The 23,132-nt window shown below is 51.4% G+C and overlaps 1 protein-coding gene across 6 annotated transcripts in view; it reads right to left on the bottom strand.

The window, feature by feature from the left end:
• Positions 1-23,132, bottom strand: part of abcc8 (ATP-binding cassette, sub-family C (CFTR/MRP), member 8) — a 581,396-nt gene that overhangs the window by 216,128 nt on the left and 342,136 nt on the right. For all 6 annotated transcript variants that reach the window (XM_086007823.1, XM_086007824.1, XM_086007822.1 and 3 more), the window contains one exon: positions 3,072-3,227. In XM_086007823.1, the coding sequence (XP_085863949.1) occupies positions 3,072-3,227 (156 nt within the window). The remainder of the gene's footprint in view (positions 1-3,071; positions 3,228-23,132) is intronic.

Here is a 23,132-nt window from a genome sequence, read left to right as displayed (position 1 = left end):
GATCATTGACCTCCGCTGAGCGCAACTATGCGCAGATCGATAGGGAGGCTCTTAGCCTTGTATGGGGAGTGAAGAAGTTTAATCATTACCTGCAGGGCCAAAAATTCACACTTCTGACAGACCATCAACCGTTGGTATCCATTTTTAACCCTAAGAAGGGTGTTTCGGTGATGACAGCGCAGCGTCTCCAGAGATGGTCTCTTTTCCTAGGGGCACATCAATATCAAATAGAATTCAAAGGTACGAAACAGCATGGCAATGCTGATGGGCTGTCGCGCCTGTCACTACCTGAAGAAGAAGACATGACGAAAGTTGACCCTGTTGAGTTATTTCATTCGACCATCATCGAGTGTTTACCAGTCACCAATGCAAGTATTGAAAGAGAAACCAGGAACGACCCGACACTGTCCAGAGTCTACGAGGTGACAGTGAAAGGATGGCCAACACGGGGTGATCCTCTGTTACCGGCATTTTCGGCAAGGCGAGACCAGCTGTCCGTCTGCCATGGTACCTTGATGTACAGGACAAGAGTGATTATTCCTCCCAAGTTAAGGGAAAGAGTTTTAAACGAACTGCATGAAGGTCATCTGGGGGGAGTTAAAATGAAAAGTCTTGCTAGGGCTTATGTATGGTGGCCGGGTATTGACCAACAGATTGAGGAGTTAACGAAAAGCTGCGCTGGGTGCCAAAAAGTGCAAAATGCACCTCCGATAGCACCGCTACACCCATGGGAATGGCCTTCAGCCCCATGGCAACGCGTACACATCGACTTTGCTGGTCCATTCATGGACTCCATGTTCCTAATTGCGGTGGACGCACATTCCAAATGGCCAGAAGTCATCAAGATGAATACCACTACTTCAGAAAAGACAATTGCGGTGTTAAGAACAATATTCGCAAGGAACGGATTGCCAGAACAGATCTGTTCGGACAACGGACCACAGTTTGTATCGGAAGAATTCCGACAATTCTTAAAGAAGAATGGAGTAAAACATTATACCTCTGCCCCATATCATCCGGCGACAAACGGGTTGGCTGAAAGATTTGTCCAGACATTCAAAAAGGCAATTAAGGCCATGAACGATGATCAGATTCCGCTGCAACACAAGGTCGACAAGTTCCTGATGTCATGTCGAAACGCCAATCATGCAGTGACTAACCAAAGTCCTGCCATGATGTTTTATAACAGGAGGTTGCGGTCCAAGTTGGACTTGTTAAAACCAAATGTGCGGAGGGAAGTGGAAGACAAACAGTTTCGGCATATTAACAACAAGACCACTCGAACCTTCGACGTAGGACAACCAGTGTTGGCAAGGGGCTATGGAAATGAAAAATGGCAGTCTGGAACAATTCGGGCCAGACAAGGACCTCTGATGTACACAGTAGATATTGGTCATAATGTGATAAGGCGTCATGCGGATCAACTGGTAGAGTCGAGAGCAAGGGTCGAACCCATGGTTGTGACAGAGACAACTGTGGAAGACGTTAATGAACCTGAAGCATCTACCTCGGCAGGGAATGTACTTGATGATGATGACACCCAATACATTGGAAACCAAATAGAGGAGGCACCTCAACAACAAGAATCAGAGACTACTGAGAGGCGTTATCCAAGCCGCATCAGAAAGCCTCCTGAGAGACTGAACCTTTGAACTGTTATACCGGAAGTTATATATGTATATATGTTATTATGTTATGTTAAATGGGGATATGACTGTTAAGCTAAAAAGGGAGGATTGTGGTGTATGTAACCTGTTCCACCTTAAGAGAACTTAAGCCTGTTCCACCTTAAGAGATGTACTACTTTCTCTGGCTGCTGTATACGTAATACCGATGGTGACCACACCGGTATATAAGCACTGTGTAGTAATATTGTATTCAGTATAGTCCCTACCTCCAACCAGTAAAGACCTGTTGAATTTACTCTCTTAGTCTGTGTAGTAATTATCACTATAACACACAGACTTACAGAACTTACATTTATATAGTCTCCATATCATGTTGTTAGGGTGTCCTAAAGCACGACAATTCCAATAAATTACTTTATGAAGTGTAGCCACTGTTGTTATGAAGGCAAATATGCAGGAGAAAATTTGGGAAAAGGCAAATATGACAGCTGATTTGCAAACAGCAAATGAGATGAATGGCCAGTTAATCTGTGTTTTTGGTGGTGTTAGTTGAGAGGAATATTAGCCAGGACACTGTGGAAATTCCCTGTCTTTTGAATAGTGCCACAGGATCTTTTCCATCCACCTGAAAAAGTCTTGGTTTAACATCTCATATAAACTTTAACAATGAAGCACTCATTCAGTACTGCACTGATGTTCTAGCATACATTATGTGCTCAAGTCTTGCAGTGGGCTATAACTCACAATCTTCTAACTTAGAGGTGAGAGTGCTACCAACTGAAGTATGCTATTCCAAGAGACTGAACCATTTTCAGTGAGGAAATTTGTAGTATATTTGATTAGATGGGAAGATGTTGGGCCCCCCCCCTTATCCAGAAGATGTCCCCAGCAACTGTGCTTTGTAAGAGGGCCACACGTAAAAATGTTTTTATATGTCAACAATCCGAGTCTGGACCTCCAGGTGGGTCAGACTTCTGCCATTCAGTAGCCTGGTACACCTGGTTTCCTCAGACGCACCAGCCATTGATTTTGCCCCCACTAACTGAGAGGCCAGAGACTTGAGAACTCTGACATAATCTGGTACTGTTCTGAGTCACCACTTCTGCCCCACCACCTCTTGTGAGGCAGAGGCTCAGCTCCTTAGAAGGTCAAGCAGGAATTTCAATGCAGAGCTGGGGCTTGACATAGTCTGTCCGACCTAACTTCCAGCCCTCTGTCGGACCCCTATTAGGAGGACACTGGAATGAATGGCTGCGGACTTTCGAGGCCACTGGATTTAGTAGGAATGTATATATGCTTAAGTTATGCAGGTTGCACTCAATTTCAGATAAGGCTACAATCTTTCCACTGCTCTGATAGATGTTACATATCTGCATTAATGTGTCACAACCATTACTAAAGTTAGGGTGTCCTTGGCTATAGAGATTTATACCATGTTATTACCTGCACAGGCATGGCCCATAGATTGGGAGAGAGAAAGAAAAACCACATCAGCTGGTTTGTATCTATGGCGACCAGATTGCAGATCTGTCCAACGGTCATCTCTCCCATGGACATGTTTGAGGTTGACAAACGAAGAATCTTATTGTAGATCTTTGCCTGAAATAAAAGTAATGAAATACAGCTGTTGTGAGAAACTATCAGGACAATACTTCACAGATAAATATTCATTTATTTTCAGCAAGATTTTGAACCAACTAAAACTAAGACTGTTGTAATAGTGACTGTATAAGTCAGGAATTTGAAGTGATATTGGCCCGGAATTTGCAGTCAGCGGCGAAGCAAAGGCGTTTGCCGCTGGCCCCGAAGTAAGCTTCGCACAAAGATCTTGCGATCTCTGTGTCGAGAAGTTCGGGTTTTCCGATACGTAATTCAAATCAATGTAGTTTAGTGGGAATCCCATAGTGCGAGCTGCTGTGATGTCAACAAGCTGTCTAAGCAGCCAATGAAAATGCAGAATTCTCAAAGACAGCAAACCAGGAAGTGGGTAAGTTCTTAAAATTCTAACTTTTAAAAAATGTTAGAGAGAGCAAAACAAAGATTGGGGCTCTCACATGGGGAAAAGCCAAACCTGAAATAAAGAAGACAAACTTTAAAAAAATATATATTTTTTAAAGTTTCTTAATAAAAAAAAATTAACATGGATAAATTTGACACTGCACAAAATTAAAGTTAGTTTTTCAGGGCCATAACCTTTGTTTAGCAGTTAGTACGCTGTTAAAACCCCAGTTACACTTAATCCCTTTGGGTTTAACTTTTAATGGGATATTTAACAGCGTAATTACTGCGGAAGAGCCAAAGTTTTCGTCAGTTTCCATGATTTGAGAGATTTCACTGATTGCCAGCTCTGGGGCATGGGGGGTGGGGATGTGGGGGTGCATGGGGTGGGTGGGGGGCTGGTGGGCAGGGAGGGTGGGGGGCACAGCACAGCCTGTGGAGGAGCAGTGAATGACAGACTGCAACTTCAGGATTTCCGCATTAGGCTGCGTATGTGCTAAATCCTGAAGTTGCGGTCAGTTTCAAAGGCGAAATAATGGTGAACGCTGCCAGTTCGCCGTCATCAGGACCCTAAGTTCCAGGCCAATAAACCATAAGCAAAGTGGAATTATATGAACTCATGCAAATTTTACTTAATTAAATAGTTTAACTGTAAGTCAGGAGTTCCAGCCTCGTGACAAGCTTTGGTCTTCCAAATCTGTCTTATAAATTGTAACAGTGATGACTGTTATAGCCACCTCAACCCTGATAAAATCAGGTATCAGGCCTTTAGCCATGAGATAATATGCTCACTGGGAATATACTCCACGTTCTATAAACTAGAGAGCAAGCTTCATCTCCTCACTATTGTACAGTGTTATCAAAGCAATAATGACCTCAATCATTTTTGACACAGATTTTGGTACTTAATTTATCCTGCTCAGCAACCATCTAATCAGCAGTCTCTCTAACTCACCAATGGGTGTAATATAAAAAAAGGTGGTACTGCATGGGGGATATGTAGTGGAAATATTGAGTGAAAGTATATGGGATTATGTACTGTGTGATCCAAAAGAGAGGAGCATGAATTTTCCCAGATCATACGTTACTTGCGAATGAGGAAGACTATTTGGCCAATATTAGTTCATCCATCCAGAAGCAACCTACAGCCCCTCACCCATTGCAGTAACTAACTGGGGCAGATTTTAACTATTAGATGGCTGACCAGCAGAGCACACCAGCCGGTCACCCAATCCTGCCGCTGAGAGTCCCAATCCATTTTACGTGTTGGGAGAGATTATCATGCTGCAGGAGAGCTGCGAGCGGCATCGAAGTCAATGGAAAGGAAAATTGGGCCGAGTGTATAACAGGCGGCTAATCTGCTACTTTCTGCTTTGAACCCCACCAAAAGTTGAATTTTACCCCCCTTGTTTTAGATTTGCTATCTTTTTCAGAATGAGGTTACTTGGATCTGTTTTCTGTGGAGCATGATGCAATATCTGACAACTCATTTTAATGTGGTCAGACCTCCACCAAATCTAAGGGTGACAGCAAGGTACCATTTTACAGCATTCATTAAGAGATATGCTCAAGGTTCTACAGGCTGGTCGCTGCCTAAAGAACAAATTGAATATCTCACCAGTTTATGAAAATTCCTGTTGAAGAAAATTACAATTTCTGATTACAGACTTAAAAGAGCCAATTTTAACTACTAGCAGAAAATGGGTGGAAGTCACCCAATTCTTGCCGGGGGGACGGCGACTCATTTAGAGGCCCGGGCCTCATTTCCATTCTGCCGGTAAGTTGCGGACACCTCGCTGTAGCTTGCCGGTTCTAGAAGGGCTGGAGATCAGCTGGCCAACAGGTGGAGCCTGGTGAAGGGGAGGCGATTCTAGGAGGGTCAGCAGCAGCCAGGAATTTTTTTTTATGGGCATTCCTGCTAGTACTGATCCCACCCAAAAAAAATATATTTCTTGGGTTGTATTGTGAATGGCCTCCAGCGGCCCTGTAAGGACGGCTGGTTAGGCTGCTCACCACTCAAATGTGTGGAGTGTGCCTGGCGCACGTTCTGCTTATTTGTCCCTCAAATTTGCAATCAGTGTGTTCTACGTATGTCACCAAAGTCAGATTTGCATAACTTAATGAGGCTCCTGCCTGATTCAGTTGGGCACCTCTTGTATAAGCCCTGTGAAATATGGTGGTGCGAACAATTGGAGTGGAAACGTGGCATTAAGTGCAGTGCTCCGATGCTACTACTGCCTTGTTCCCGCCTGGTGGACGAGCTAAATTCTGTCCTATAGTTTCTCACACTCATGAACTTCCGTCATCAGTGAATGATAATCTATTTCTAGCAGTCCATCATCCCCCTTCATTTCTCTGCTCCATTCATTCACCATCAATGAAAGGATTGTAGTTCTCCATGACCATGGTCACCAACACAGCTTCATCCAAACCAGAGACAAACTTGATTCTGGACAGAAATATCGGGGGTAATTTTAAGCCCCCAAAACGATAGTTTTGGTTGGGTGGAAGGTTAAAAACCTAAAAATCTGAAACAGGAACATGAATCTGCCCACTTCCGATTCTAACGGAGGCGGGACAAGGGACGGCTGACCAATCCGCTCTCAGGAGGCAGATTGGTCAATTAAATATTTTAATGAGGCTACGTGCCTTCATTTTAACAGTGATTATATTTTTAACCACAGTCGACTTGGTTTCCCAGGCCTCGGGAAACCCAACAGGTGAAAGGCGACGAGAAGGGCTGAATCCATGAAGTAAGTGCCTTTACAGCACTGCTTGTGGGCCAGGAGGAGCAGGAGTGTTTGCTCCAGGCCCAACAAGCTTACCAGAAACCCCCTCCTGCGATCTGTCTGCTCCACACCCCCCGCGCTCGGACCCTTCGACCATCATCTGCCCCACCCCCGACTGCCATCTGACACCCCCGACTGCCATCTGACCCCCCCGACCACCATCTGCTCCCCCCCGACCACCATCTGCTCCCGCCGACCACCATCTGCTCCCCCAACCACCATTTGCTCCCCCCCGACCACCATCTGCTCCCGCCGACCACCATCTGCTCCCCCAACCACCATTTGCTCCCCCCCGACCACCATCTGCTCCCGCCGACCACCATCTGCTCCCCCAACCACCATTTGCTCCCCCCCGACCACCATCTGCTCCCCCCCGACCACCATCTGCTCCCCCCGACCACCATCTGCTCCCCCGCGACCAGCATCTGCTCCCCCTGACCACCATCTGTCCCCCGCCGACCACCATCTGCTCCACCCCCCGACCACCATCTGCTCCCCCGACCACCATCTGCTCCACCTCGACCACCATCTGCTCCATCCCCCCGACCACGATCATAATATGATAGAATTCTTCATTAAGATGGAGAGTGAAGTAGTTGACTCAGAGACTAGGGTCCTGAATTTAAATGAAGGAAACTACGATGGTATGAGGTGCGAGTTGGCTAGGATGGATTGGGGAATGTTACTTAAATCGTTGACGGTGGGTAGGCAATGGCAAACATTTAAAGATCGCATGGATGAACTACAGAATTTGTTCATCCCTGTTTGGCATAAAAATAAAACAAAAATGGTGACTCAACCGTGGCTAACAAGGGAAATTAGGGATAGCATAAGGTCCAAGGAGAGGACATATAAATTAGCCAGAAAAAGCAGCAAAACTGAGGATTGGGAACAGTTTAGGATTCAGCAAAGGAGGACAAAGGGAATAATTAAGAGGGGGAAAATAGAATATGAGAGTAAGCTTGCATCAAACATAAAACCTGACAGTAAAAGCTTCTATAGATATGTGAAGAGAAAAAGATTGGTGAAGACAAGTGTAGGTCCCTTGCAGTCAGAATCAGGGGAATTTATAATGGGGAACAAAGAAATGGCAGACCAATTAAATACATACTTTGGTTCTGTCTTCACAAAGGAGGACACAAATAACCTTCCAGAGATGTCAGGGAACATAGGGTCTAATGAGAGGGAGGAACTGAATGAAATCAGTATTTGTAGGGAAATGGTGTTAGGGAAATTGACGGGATTGAAGGCCGTTAAATCACCAGGGCCTGATAATCTACATCCTAGGGTACTTAAGGAAGTGGCCCTAGAAATAGTAGATGCATTGTTGGTCATCTTCCAAAATTCTATAGACTCTGGAATAGTTCCCATGGATTGGAGGGTAGCTAATGTAACCCCACTATTTAAAAAAGGTGGCAGAGAGAAAACGACTAATTATAGACCGGTAAGCCTGACATCGGTAGTGGGGAAAATGCTAGAGTCCATTATAAAAGATGTAATAGCAGAGCACTTGGAAAACAGTGACAGAATCGGACAAAGTCAACATGGATTTACAAAAGGTAAATCGTGCTTGACTAATCTACTGGAATTTTTTGAGGATGTAACTGGTAGAATAGATAAGGGAGAACCAGTGGATGTGGTGTATTTTGACTTTCAGAAGGCTTTCGATAAGGTCCCGCATAAGAGATTGGCGTGCAAAGTTAAAGCACATGGGATTGGGGGTAAGGTACTGACTTGGATAGAGAACTGGTTGGCAGACAGGAAGCAAAGAGTTGGAATAAACAGGTCTTTACCCGAGTGGCAGGCAGTGACTAGTGGGGTACCGCAGGGATCGGTGCTAGGACCCCAGCTAACCAGAATATATATAAATAATCTAGACGAGGGAACTAGCTGTAATATCTCCAAGTTTGCAGACAACACAAAGCTGGGTGGGCGTGTGTGCTGTGAGGAGGATGCAGAGAAACTCCAGTGTGATTTGAACAGGTTGGGTGATTGGGCAGATGCATGGCAGATGCAGTATGATGTGGATAAATGCGAGGTTATCCACTTTGGTGGCAAAAACAGGAAGACAGATTATTATCTGAACGGCAATAGATTGGGAAAAGGGGAAGTGCAACGAGATGTAGGTGTCCTTGTGCACCAGTTGCTGAAGGTAAGCATGCAGGTGCAGCAGGCGGTTAAGAAGGCAAATGGTATGTTGGCCTTCATAGCAAGAGGATTCGAGTACAGGAGCAAGGATGTCTTGCTGCAGTTGTACAGGGCCTTGGTGAGACCACACCTTGAGTATTGTGTGCAGTTTTGGTCGCCTTATCTGAGGAAGGATGTTCTTGCCATGGAGGGAGTGCAGCGAAGATTCACCAGACTGATACCTGGGATGGCAGGAATGACGTATGAAGCGAGAATGAGTCGATTAGGCTTATATTCGCTAGAGTTTGGAAGAATGAGAGGGGATCTCATTGAAACTTATAAAATTCTAACAGGACTAGACAGACTAGATGCAGGAAGGATGTTCCCGATGGCGGTGGTGTCAAGAACCAGGGGTCACAGTCTAAGGATTAGGACTGAGATGAGGAGGAATTTCTTCACCCAGTGAGTGGTGAAGCTGTGGAATTCTCTACTACAGAAGGCAGTTGAGGCCAACTTATTAAATATATTCAAGAAGGATTTAGATATATTTCTTAAGGTTAAAGGGATCAAGGGATATGGGGAGAAAGCAGGGACAGGGTACTGAATTTGGATGATCAGCCATGATCTCATTAAATGGTGGAACAGGCTCGAGGGGCCGAATGGCCTACTCCTGCTACTATCTTCTATGTTTCTATCTGCTCCACCCCCGACCACCATCTGCTCCACCTCCCCGACCACCATCTGCTCCAATCCCCCGACCACCATCTGCTCCACCCCCCTGACCACCATCTGCTCCCCCCGAAAACCATCTGCTCCCCCGACCACCATCTGCTCCACCCCGACCACCATCTGCTCCAACCCCCCGACCACCATCTGCTCCACCCCCCGACCACCATCTGGCCCCCCCGACCACCATCTCCTCCCCCGACCACCATCTGCCCCCCCGACCACCATCTGTCCCCCCGACCACCATCTGCTCCACCCCCCGACCACCATCAGCTCCCCCCCGACCACCATCTGCTCCGCCCCCGACCACCATCTGCTCCGCCCCTGACCACCATCTGCTCCCCCCCGACCACCATCTGCTGCCCCCGACCACCATCTGCTCCACCCCGACCACCATCTGCTCCCCCCGACCACCATCTGCCCCCCCAACCACCATCTGCTCCCCTGACCACCATCTGCTCCCCCGACCACCATCTGCTCCACCCCGACCACCATCTGCTCCCCCCGACCACCATCTGCTCCACTCCCCTGACCACCTTCTGCTCCACCCCCCGACCACCATCTGCTCCACCCCCGACCACCATCTGCTCCCCCCCCGACCACCATCTGCTCCACCCCGCCCACCATCTGCTCCCCCCGACCACCATCTGCTCCACTCCCCTGACCACCATCTGCTCCACCCCCGACCACCATCTGCTCCACCCCCGACCACCATCTGCTCCACTCCCCTGACCACCATCTGCTCCACCCCCCGACCACCATCTGCTCCACCCCCGACCACAATCTGCTCCCCCCGACCACCATCTGCTCCCCCCCGACCACCATCTGCTCCACCCCCGACCACCATCTGCTCCCCCCGACCACCATCTGCTCCACCCCCGACCACCATCTGCTGCCCCCCCGACCACCATCTGCTCCACCCCCCCGACCACCATCTGCTCCACCCCCGACCACCATCTGCTCCACCCCCGACCACCATCTGCTCCCCCCGACCACCATCTGCTGCCCCCCCGACCACCATCTGCTCCACCCCCCGACCACCATCTGCTGCCCCCCCGACCACCATCTGCTCCCTCCGACCACCATCTGCTCCCCCGACCACCATCTGCTCCCCCCGACCACCATCTGCTCCCCCTCCGACCACCATCTGCCCCCCTGACCACCATCTGCTCCCCCTCCGACCACCATCTGCCCCCCTGACCACCATCTGCTCCCCCCGACCACCATCTGCTCCCCCCCGACCACCATCTGCTCCCCCCGACCACCATCTGCTCCACCCCCGACCACCATCTGCTCCCCCCGACCACCATCTGCTCCACCCTCCCGACCACCATCTGCTCCACCCTCCCGACCACCATCTGCCCCCCTGACCACCATCTGCTCCCCCCGACCACCATCTGCTCCCCCCCGACCACCATCTGCTCCCCCCCGACCACCATCTGCTCCCCCCGACCACCATCTGCTCCACCCCCCGACCACCATCTGCTCCCCCCGACCACCATCTGCTCCCCCCCCGACCACCATCTGCTCCACCCCCGACCACCATCTGCTCCACCCCCGACCACCATCTGCTCCACTCCCCTGACCACCATCTGCTCCACCCCCCGACCACCATCTGCTCCACCCCCCGACCACCATCTGCTCCACCCCCCGACCACCATCTGCTCCACCCCCGACCACCATCTGCTCCACTCCCCTGACCACCATCTGCTCCACCCCCGACCACAATCTGCTCCCCCCGACCACCATCTGCTCCACCCCTGACCACCATCTGCTCCACCCCCGACCACCATCTGCTCCACCCCCCGACCACCATCTGCTCCACCCCCGACCACCATCTGCTCCACTCCCCTGACCACCATCTGCTCCACCCCCGACCACAATCTGCTCCCCCCGACCACCATCTGCTCCACCCCCGACCACCATCTGCTCCACCCCCGACCACCATCTGCTCCACCCCCCGACCACCATCTGCTCCACCCCCGACCACAATCTGCTCCCCCCGACCACCATCTGCTCCACCCCCGACCACCATCTGCTCCCCCCGACCACCATCTGCCCCCCGACCACCATCTGCTCCACCCCCCGACCACCATCTGCTCCCCCCGACCACCATCTGCTCCCTCCGACCACCATCTGCTCCCCCTCCGACCACCATCTGCCCCCCTGACCACCATCTGCTCCCCCCGACCACCATCTGCTCCACCCCCCGACCACCATCTGCTCCCCCCCCGACCACCATCTACCCCCCTGACCACCATCTGCTCCCCCCGACCACCATCTGCTCCACCCCCCGACCACCATCTGCTCCCCCCCCGACCACCATCTGCTCCCCCCGACCACCATCTGCTCCACCCTCCCGACCACCATCTGCTCCCCCCGACCACCATCTGACCCCCCTGACCACCATCTGCTCCACCCCCCGACCACCATCTGCCCCCTGACCAACATCTGCTCCCCCTGACCACCATCTGCCCCCCCGACCACCATCTGCTCCCCCGACCACCATCTGCTCCACCCCCCGACCACCATCTGCTCCACCCCCCCGACCACCATCTGATCCCCCCGACCACCATCTGCTCCACCCCCCGACCACCATCTGTTCCCCCCGACCACCATCTGCTCCACCCCCCGACCACCATCTGCTTCACCCCTGACCACCATCTGCTCCACCCCCTGACCACCATCTGCTCCACCCCCCGACCACCATCTGCTCCACCCCCCGACCACCATCTGCTCCACCCCCCGACCACCATCTGCTCCACCCCCCGACCACCATCTGCTTCACCCCTGACCACCATCTGCTCCACCCCCTGACCACCATCTGCTCCACCCCCCGACCACCATCTGCTCCACCCCCCGACCACCATCTGCTCCACCCCCCGACCACCATCTACTCCACCCCCCGACCACCATCTGCTCCCCCCGACCACATCTACTCCACCCCCGGACCACCATCTGCTCCACCCCCCGACCACCATCTACTCCACCCCACGACCACCATCTGCTCCACCCCCCGACCACCATCTGCTTTGCCAATAGGTAAACACATATAACAGTTATGATTGTATTCACTTATTGCTATCAATTCAACTTGCTTTTGCATAATAATATATAAAAAATGAAAATGCTACACCACCCAACTTCAGCAGGTTGTTTTGCTTGACTTATAGATAATTTTGTAAATCCGCACTACTGTATTCCATCCTTCTTAAAGCCTCTTGATGCCTGACTGCCTGCACAGCATCCTCTTTCCAAAAACCAGACTGAATGTGCAGTTGTCAGTGATTCTAAATTATTTGCTGGTTTTTCACATCCTGAAAGATATCAAAAAGCTTGCAACACCATAGGTGTGAAGCATTTATTGATTCCTGAGACAGGCTAATAAATTGCGTATTATTTGTAGTTCTGGCATCTCATGTCTAATGCTTCTAGCTTCCATGTATAAGTACCTTAATATAGATTTATCTCCTTTCATGTCCTTTCATGCTGAGCTTTTTCCTGGGCTCTGGTCCATGTATGTCTCTCTGGGTTACTATCTCCAAACCTGCCAATTATCTAGCTTTTACCCTACAGTCTGTCCTGTATGGGATCTAGTTACCTTCCTGCTCTCCACACCTCCCCCCACACCACCACCCTTCACCACACCCCCACTCCGCTCCTACACTCCCAGCTATCTAATTTAAATGATTTTTAATTGCTACCTCAGTGTTCCTTGTAAGTCTCTATTCCTGTTTAATTTAGGTGTGCTAAATATTGCGAAGACCGACGACATTGGGCTAGATTTTTGGGGAGCAATCAGGCGGGGTTTCAGGCGTGTGGGGGGGGGGTGGAAAATCCTGACTTTGGGGGTCCCGACACCATCCCGCCCAAAACCCCGCCCCACGTAAGTTTCAGGGGCGGTGGGTGTATCGATTTGTATGTGGGTTCAATGACGAGACATTAATGAAAGAGAATGGCCTAGAAATTCAGTATAGCCAGTTTTGGGGCGGTAAAGTCGGGCGGGCGCTAAAGTTTGCGCCCGGCGCAAAGTCGAGGGCACTTCGCCGATATTCAGTAGCTTCGCCCTGAGAGGCTGCTGGAGCGCTAAAACTGGCGATGCACGACTATCTTTAGGCGCTAAGCCGGCGGTGCTGAGGGATAGCGCCGAGGCCGGGCGCAGCGCAGGTGCGGTCATTTCTTGATTGACAGCAGACACCGTGGCGCCGGCCAGCTCTTAAAGGGGGAAGGGTCGACTTGGTCTGCTGCAACGGCCTGCACACTGCAGCCTTCCAGCTAGGCGTGAACACTGCTGGTGAGCAGAAGGAGCCATGGCAACGGTACAGAAGGCCCGTGAGCGTGCCCTGCGCTTCTCAGCCCATGACTTGAAGGTGATGGTGACGGCCTTGGAGAAGAGACAGCACATCTTGTTCCCGGACACTGGCAGGAAGCCTCCCACCAGCGTCTATAGGAAAGCCTGGAGGGAGGTCGCCCGCAGGGTGTCGGCCACCGGCGATGCCCCCAGGGACAATGTCCAATGCCGGAAGAAGTTTAATGACCTGACCAGGATTGTCAGGGTGAGTACCCTTTCCCGTCTCCTCCTCATCCTTGCATGTACACCTGACATGATGGGCAAAGGGACCTGAAAGCCCTAATGGCCAGCCCTCAGCCAGCAGCTATGGGACAGTCATGAACATCAATTACACATTCTGCACTTTACACCATGGGAGGCAGTGCACACCATATCAAATCAAATCAAATCAACTTTTATTGTCATTGTTAGTGCACAAGTGCAGTACAACGAAATGTAGGCTTGCGGCTCCCGAGAGTGTACAATTTGGATTAGGACACTTAAACATTTCAACATACATTTGTACATATATATTAGCATAAATATGACCATAATAAAGTGCATCGGCAGATGTGCAGGCTTTAGTGTTTATTTGTGGAGTTCAGTAGGATGACAGCCCTGGGAAAGAAGCTGTTCCTAAATCTGGTTTTACAGGTGCGAATGCATCTGTAGCGTCTTCCAGATGGTTGGAGGGTGAACAGACTGTGGCTGGGGTGGGTAGGGTCTTTGATGATGGTCCGTGCCCTCCGTAGGCAGCGTTTCTGATATATATGTTCTATGGTCGGTAGCCGGGTGCCGGTAATGCGTTGGGCAGTTTTGACTACCCGCTGCAGGGCTTTCCGGTCATGGGAGCTACAGCCGCCGTACCATACCGTGATACAGCTTGTCAGGATGCTCTCTATAGTGCAGCGGTAGAAGTTAGAGAGGATCGGGGGTGACAGATTACATCCCTTCAGCCTCCTCAAGAAATATAGGCGCTGCTGGGCCTTCTTCACCAGGGAGGGGGTGTTGAGGGACCAGGAGAGGTCTTCCGTGATGTGGACTCCGAGGAACTTAAAGCTGGCCACCCTTTCCACCTCCGCCCCATTGATGTGGATGGGGGGGTGACTTCCGCCTTTGGACTTCCTGAAGTCCACGATTATTTCCTTTGTTTTCTTGGTGTTAAGGGCCAGGTTGTTGTCGGCGCACCACTTCACGAGATGCTGGACCTCCTCCCTGTAGGCTGACTCATCATTGTTGGTGATCTGGCCTACTACTGTGGTGTCATCTGCAAACTTGATGATGGTGTTGGAACCATTAACAGCCACACAGTCGTGGGTGAAGAGGGAGTAGAGGAGGGGGCTCAGCACACATCCTTGTGGGGCCCCCGTGTTCAGGGTCGGGGGGGGAGGTGTGGTTACCTAATTTGACAGACTGGGGTCTGTTTGTTAGGAAGTCCAGGGTCCAGTTGCAGAGGGAAGTGTTCAGGCCAAGAGTTTGGAGTTTGGTGGCCAGCTTATTGGGGACGATAGTGTTGAATGCTGAGCTGTAGTCTATAAACAACATTCTGATGTAGGTCTCCTTACCATCTAGGTGATTCAGTGCCGAGTGTAGAGCAGTAGTGATTGCATCCTCCGTTGATCTGTTTGCCCGATAGGCAAACTGGTGTTGGTCAAGGGAGGCAGGAACACTGGCTTTGATGTGGGCTAAGACCAGTCTCTCGAAACACTTCATTATGATGGGTGAGTGCGACAGGTCGATAGTCGTTCAGACACGTCACAGCCGCTTGTTTAGGCACAGGAATGATGGTGGCGGTCTTGAAGCATGTAGGGACTACTGCCTGGGCCAATGACAGGTTGAAGATGGCGGTGAAGACATCAGCCAGCTGATCAGCACATTCCTTGAGTACCCGTCCAGGGATGCTATCCGGTCCAGTAGCCTTTCGTGTGTTCACTCTGCGTAAAGCGCCCCTTACGTCGGAGGTCGACAGAGTGAGCACCTGGTCTTCCGGGGGTGGCAAGGCTTTGGTAGCCGGCTCCTTGTTGTCCCTGTCAAAGCGAGCGTAGAAGTTGTTAAGTTCCTCCGGGAGGGAGGCGTCGCTGACCGGGGGACTGGTGTTTTTGCCCTTGTAGTCAGTGATGGCCTGGATGCCTTGCCACATGCGCCGGGGGTCCGAGTTGTTGCGGAAGTGGTCCTCTATCCGCAGTGTCTGTTTCCATTTGGCAGTCCTGATACCCTTTTTTAGGTTGGTCCTAGCTGCTCTGTAAGCCGCCGTGTCGCCATATTTAAATGCTGCGTCGCGTGCTTTCAACAGTGAGCGGACCTCTCCGTTCATCCAGGGTTTCTGGTTGGGGTATGACCTGATATTTTTGTGGGTCGTGACGACCTCGGCGCAGCTGTTGATGTAGAATAGCACTGTGGATGCGTATTCCTCGATGTCATTGTGGGCAAACATGCCCCAATCAGTGCGTTCGAAGCAATCCTGAAGCTCCGATACTGCCCCCTCTGGCCATACTTTCACTGCTCTCATTGATGTTCTCTCTCTTTTGATGAGCGGTTTGTATGCTGGGGCTAGAAACAGGGAGAGGTGGTCAGACTTCCCAAGGTGGGGGCAGGGAATGGCCTTGTAAGCGTCTACAATGCTCGTGTAGACTTGATCCAGTGTGTTCTCCCCTCTTGTGGGGCAGGAGACATTCTGGTGGAATTTCGGTAGTACAGTTTTTAGGTTTGTGTGATTGAAGTCCCCCGCAACGATAAAAGCTCCGTCTGGGTGCGCAGTTTGTTGTTCGCTGATGGCCCTGTAGAGGTCCTTCAGTGCTAGTTTGGCATTAGCGTGTGGTGGGATGTAGACTGCAGTGATGATAACATTCGTGAATTCCCGAGGCAGGTAGAAGGGTCTGCACCTTACCATGAGGAATTCCAAATCAGCCGAGCAGGATCTATCAATTATATCACTGTTGGTGCACCAGGCATTGTTGGTATAAATGCACAAACCGCCTCCCTTGCTCTTACCGGAGTCTGCAGTTCTGTCGGCGCGGAAGACCGTGCGTCCTTCTAGTTGTATGGTGGTGTCAGGGATGCCATTGTTCAGCCAGGTTTCTGTGAAGATCATGGCGCAGCATTCCTTTGTCCTTTTCTGTGTGGTGAGATCCAGTTTGATCTCATCCATTTTGTTCTCCAGTGACCTGACGTTGGCCAGGAAAATACTTGGGAGGGAGGGTTTGTGTGGGGACCTCTTCAGCCTGTTTTGGATCCCTGCTCTCTTACCCCGCTTCTGCTTGCGTTCCCTGCGCGGTCTGCGCTGACTTCCTGCTGGGGAAGGACGCCACGCTGGTCCCGGGGGTCGGGTGATGTCGGGAGGCAGATCGATGTCGCCGAATTCAAGCTTCACGCAGTCGGCCCCGATGTCTAGGAGCGTCTGCCGGCTGTACAGTAGGTCAGCCTTTAATTCCCGGATCAGCAGAGTCCAGAAGAGACTCAGGAGGAGGGTGAAACCGTTCAGTCTCGGGAGAGACAAAGCCACTGCGTCCGTGCGCGCCGCCATTGGCTACACACTGGCCAAGCTATTCCACCATGGGAGGCAGTGCACACCACATCAGGGCTACACACTGGCCAAGCTATTCCACCATGGGAGGCAGTGCACACCACATCAGGGCTACACACTGGCCAAGCTATTCCACCATGGGAGGCAGTGCACACCACATCAGGGCTACACACCGTACTTACAGGCCGTCCTTTCTCTTGCAGGCAAAACTTGCAAACAACCGAAGGCAACAGGAGGAGACCGGGGGAGGCCGCCCCCAGATCCAGGAGCTCACTCCCCTGGAGGAGCGCGTGAGTCGCCTCATGGGAGCCCGGGTGATTGGGCCCGTCGCCTGTGGAGATGCCGACCCTTCTCTGGGCCACTATGGTAAGGACATCACCTTTTGGACCTCTCTCGTCGCACTTGCGCATCCGATCTACCTCCTTTGCCACTGTCCGACCAATGTGCTGAATGCCACCAGTCATGCCTCCCTCGCTGACGCCCTCTCCTCACTCTAAAGCTACTCTTGTGCCTTCCTGCTTTCAGCTGGTGACGAGGAGCTCCCTGAAGCTGCCAGTGACAGCCCCTCCGAAGAGGAGGAGGAAGAGGAAGGCGGACCATCAGGGCAGCACTCAGGTCCGGCTGCAGATGCCGAAGTAGTGGACACGTCTTCCCTGGAGGAGAGCCTGGAGGAAGTGTCGGAGGGGAGTGGAGCTGCTGGGACCAGTGGCGTCCAGCAACCCAGGAGGGCTGCGGTTGGTCCGCGGCCTTCCCCCCAGAGGGGGGAAGGATCGGAGGGGAGTGCAGTTGCTGGGCCCAGTCGCCGCCGGCAACGTGGCAAGGGTCGGCCAGCTCTGCCCCCTGCTCCCCAGCGGGAGAGTCCAGACTCCAGTCCGGACACGTTCAACTCAGAGGAGGCGTGCCACCTCGATCAAATGGCCCAGGATTCGGATCGCCGGCACACCGAGCTGATGGGGGTAGTGGCACGGATGCCTGAGGCAATCGAGTCCCTGGCTAGTAGTGTACGCGAGTTCGGGGCCTCACATGCCGCGAGTGGCTGGCTGATCAGTGATGCCGTCCAGACAGTGGCTGCTCTGTTGCGGTCGCAGACCAGGGCAACAGGGGAACTCACTGCTGCCACACGCGCTGCGTCAGCCAGGCATCGCCTGGACACCCGCCGTGCTGCAGCAGCACAGCGGGCTGCCCTTCGGCAGATTGGTGCGCATGCTGCAGTGCGGGCCCGGGCGAGTGCCAGAGTGCCACATCACCAGCCAGCGCCTCCCATCCGCCAGATTGCACACATTCCTCCAGCCGTCACCGCCACTCCCCCAGTGGAGCCTCAACGGCAAGCGGCTGCAAATGATGTTGGCCAGGCACAGCTGCGCCAATCACCAGCCGGCCCCTCGAGGGCCAAACCCCGTCTAGGCCGCCCCCCAAGGGCATCTGCCGGAAGGACATCTGACCCTCAAGAGCCTTCCCCCAGCCTCGCAGCAGCCACTGGGCAGAGCTTGCGGAGGAGCAGCAGGCCGGGCAGGGGCCCCAAAAGGCTCGACAAGGTCTCGGCCTCGCGGCCCAATAAGTAGACGGTGTAGCCAAGTGTTATTTTATATGGCGATGCCTATGTTTCTTTTGGGGATGGTTGTTTTGTTTCTGGGGATGTTTTTTGGGTTAAGGCCGAGGATGAAGGCCATTTTTGTCCAAATGTTCAGTTATTCCTCCCCAGGTTGTGGGAGTGAGTCATTTGATGTACTGTTTTTTGGGGCCGTTGAATGTTTCTGGGTTTCATGTGGGAAGGGGTTTCATTTGTCTAAAATAAAGATTTCTCTTTATTCAGAGAGTGTCCATGTTTGTTGTTGTAAGTGTTTGTTGCCTTCGCCGGCTGAGGGCTTGCGGAGCGGCTGCGTTCATGTTCCTTCATGGCCACAAGGCATTCCCTGACAGGGGGCTTAGAAGTGACGTTCAATAAGCCGCCGACGGACGGCCCTTGGACCTTCTCGCTCCCTCCTGGGATGGTACTCCTCCTCCTGCTCCTCCTCCTCATGCTCCTCCTGCTCCTCCTCCTGAGGTGGTGGTCCAACGTGAGGTGGCAGTGCCTGAGTCCTGCGGAGAGTCATGTTGTGCAGCATGCAGCAAACAACGACGAATTGGGAGACTCGGTCCGGCGAATACTGCAGAGATCCGCCGGAACAATCCAGGCAGCGGAACCGCTGCTTGAGGACGCCAATTGTTTGCTCGATTATGTTCCTGCTCACTTGATGACTCTCGTTGTATGCCTCTTCAGCAGGGGTCCTGGGCGCGCGGAGCGGGGTCATGAGCCAGTACACAAAGGATAGCCTTTGTCCCCGAGAAGCCATCCTCTTGGGGGAGGCTGTGCCTTGAACATGTCACGCACAGTTGTCTGCCGCAGGATAAAGGCATCGTGGCTGCTGCCTGGAAAGCGGGCATTGACAGCTAGGATGCGCTGCTTGTGGTCACACACCAGCTGCACATTGAGGGGATGGTAGCCCTTCCGGTTGCGGTAATCCTCGGCATGCTCCACAGGTGCCCGCAAAGCCACATGCGTACAGTCAATGGCGCCCTGCACCAAGGGGAAGGCCGCGAATCTTGCAAATCCCAGTGCACGCTGATGCTGCCTCTCCAGGGCCATGGGGAAGGAGATGAATTGGCGCCTCCTTCTGAAAAGGGCATCGGTCACCTGGCGGATGCAGCAATGCACGGCGAACTGGGATATGTTAGCAATGTCCCCAGCAGCGGATAGGAAGGAGCCGGTGGCATAGAAGTTCAAGGCCACCGTCACCTTCGCGTCCACTGACAGAGATGTCCTGCTCCTGAGCTTTGGATGCAGATCTCTGCGAAGCAGATGGCAGATCTCTGCAACCACCTCTTTTCGGAATCTCAGCCTTTTTACACATCGCGCGCCACTCATGTTGAGGTAGGAGCGCTGCTGGCGGTATGCCCTGACTGGGTAAGGCCTATGTTGCCGACGCCTGTTGCCCCCTCTGCGTCTAGCCAGGGCTGCCCCTCTCACCCCGCGTCTGCGAGCCCTACGGACATGACGCTGAAACTCAGCGTTGGCACCCCATGCAGCCCCCATAATATGCTGCCAAACAGTCAAATATCCAAGAGGCCACTTGCAATGCTCTGGCCTGAAGCCAAAAATACCTGAGCTAGTGTAGGCCCAAACCAGAAAGCTCTCTTCCTTGGTCTCTCTCCAGAAATCCGTTGCACAAGAGTGTTTGCCGCAAAATGGCTGCCCTTTATAGTGCAGGGTAAGTGCCCTTTAATTTGCGCTCCCCGGGGCCCGCTTCGGCTCTGTTGCGTTCCACTAAACAAACGTTCGGGCCGCCGGCCGCACAATGGGGCGGTCCCACTGAAGTTCTGGATCGGGGCGCGCAAAGGGCGTTGCACGAGGATCACACAGAATCACACAGAATCCCCACAGTGCAGATAGAGGCCATTTCGGCCCATCGAGGATATGACGTCATTTTCTGCGCGCGCAGGTGAGCGCGCGCTAAGACTTTGCGCCGGCGTTAAATGTCTACTTAATTTGGGGCGAGGCGCAGATCGCGCTGCGCCCGGACGCTACACGCATAGCGCCCAAAATTCACTTCTCTTAAGGCGCTAACGGCTGGCGCAACCAACTGAATTTCTAGGCCAATGTCTTTTAATCTAAAGTTTGTTCAACTCACTTAACAGCATTACAGGAGACACCATCTTAGAGATCCATCTAAAACAAAACTAAAACTAAACTGCTTGTCTCTCACATGCCCTCTGCTGGTCAGGCATAAATAATCAATCAGGCAAATATGCTGGTAAGGCATAAATAATCAAACAGGCAAATACCATCACTATTTGCTGATATCATTACATCTCCCTTTCTTAAAACAAAAGTATTTTACTTTTATCTAACAACATGTTTTCTTTGTATTACTCTGCATTTTAACTGTAACACTTAATGAACTTACATTATCATAATCATGATCAAGGTTTTTTAACCTTGTTTTGTGTGTTCACATGAAATATGTAAATACCTAGAACTTGAAGAAAGAATAAGATAACATTACTTCCTTCTATAACAAGAGTCCTTAAACTTGCTCAATGAGTCTCTCAGGAGGCTTCACGCGTCTTGAGGATTTTCTGATTGATTGTCCTTGAATCTGAGTTGTTGCCTCAGATGATGATTTCTCAGTTGTGTGATCAGGTTGTTCAACAGTATCAGTCTTTCGACCTGCTGTGTGATCAAGTTGTTCAACAGTATCAGTCTTTTGACTTGCTGTGGCTGGTCCCATGAGAAGATCTCGACGATTTCTTCGCAGAACAGCACCCTCATCTGTCTGAATGGTGTATGATCTTGGTTGAACTTCACTCAGGACAGTTCCCTTCTGAGTCTATATGTTTGTTTTGTCTTTGAACCTTACTTGGTCACCAGTGTGGAGTTCAGGTAGGTTTTGTGTTCCTCTGTCACAGTAGTACTTTTGCTTTTCTTTCTGTTGTTCTTTGAACTTCCTCACTTTCTCCCCCTCTTTTGTTTTCAGGAGGTTCTCCAGGATGGGTAGGTTTGACCTTAGCAGACATCCCATAAGGAGTTGGACTGGTGACATACCACACTCGAGCGGCGTTATGCGGTATACAAGCATGCTCTGGTAGAAGTCAGTTCCACTGTCTTTTGCCTTGTACATCAGTCTTTTCACTGTCTGGACCGATTTTTCCACTAGTCCATTGGACTGTGGAAAGTGAGGACTTGAAGTTGTGTGGACAAAGTCTCACTCTTTGGCAAAGTGTCGGAAACTTGCATTGTAAAACTGGGGTCCGTTGTCTGTGAAGACCTCGCTTGCCACGCCATGTCTGGAGAATATGGCTTTCATACATGTTATCACAGCATCTGCAGTGGTGGTGTACAGTCTACAAACCTCTGGATACAGGGAGTAATAGTCTGTGACTACAAGATAGTCCTTCCCTTGACATACGAATAGGTCAGCGCCTACCTTCTGGTAAGGTCTGTCTGGCGCTGGGTGTGGCTTTAGTGGTTCTACCGGATTGCTTGCTCGATATTTCAGGCATATTGTGCAGTTTGACACCTCATTTGTCACATCTTGGTTGATTCGTGGCCAGTACATCACCTCTCGTGCTCTTTTCTTACACTTTTTGATTCCCAGATGTCCTCCATGGATCCTTTTTAGCATCTCTTTTCTCAGACTCTTTGGGATAACTATTTTACTTCCTTTGTAGATGATGTCTTCGACCACTGATAGTTCCGCCCTGCAGTTCCAGTACTCTGCCATGTCAGGTGAGCAGTCTTGCTTCATGTTGGGCCATCCATCCAAGATGCTTTTCCTCAGTCGTCTCATTGTTTCATCTTTGTTTGTCTCAGTCTTTATGAGCTCCATTTTTGCATCTGCTATGGGCAGTGCACTTGTGATCATGTCCACATAGGCGTTCACTTTTTCATCCATTTTGGTGTTTGCGGGCTCTCTTGGGTCTACAGCTCTGGACAATGTGTCTGCTGTATACATCAGCTTACCCGGTGTGTACGCAACATTCAGTGTATAGCGTTGCAGCCTGATCATCATTCTTTGTATTCTAAGCGGACAGCTATTTAGTGGCTTCTGGAACAATGCAATCAAGGGCTTATGGTCAGTCTCTACACTGATTGCTTGTCCTGCCACAAACTGGTGAAATCTTTCACAGGCGTATGTGATGCTGAGCAGCTCCTTTTCTATTTGAGGATATCGCGTCTCCGCGTCTGTCATTGAGCGTGATGCATATGCAATAGGTTGCCAGTAGTCATATTTTTGCAGAAGAACGGCACCGAGCCCACTCTGTGATGCATCTGATGATATCTTGATGGGTCTCGCTGGGTCATAAAACCTCAGAACTGGTTCCTCTGTGAGCAGTTTCTTTAGATCGCTCCATGACTTCTCATGCTCATGATTCCATTCCCATTCCATGTTCTTTTCAGTTAGTCGTCTCAGTGGCGCCATCTTTTCTGAGAGGTTGGATATGAATTTCCCCATGTAGTTGATCATTCCATT

Source organism: Somniosus microcephalus, chromosome 15 (genome assembly GCF_052327205.1).
Source record: "Somniosus microcephalus isolate GS21.2 chromosome 15, FLI_Smic_1.0, whole genome shotgun sequence".
Lineage (NCBI taxonomy): Eukaryota > Metazoa > Chordata > Chondrichthyes > Squaliformes > Somniosidae > Somniosus > Somniosus microcephalus.
The sequence above is the reverse complement of the archived record's forward strand: the minus strand, read 5'-3'. Positions and strand labels throughout refer to the sequence as shown.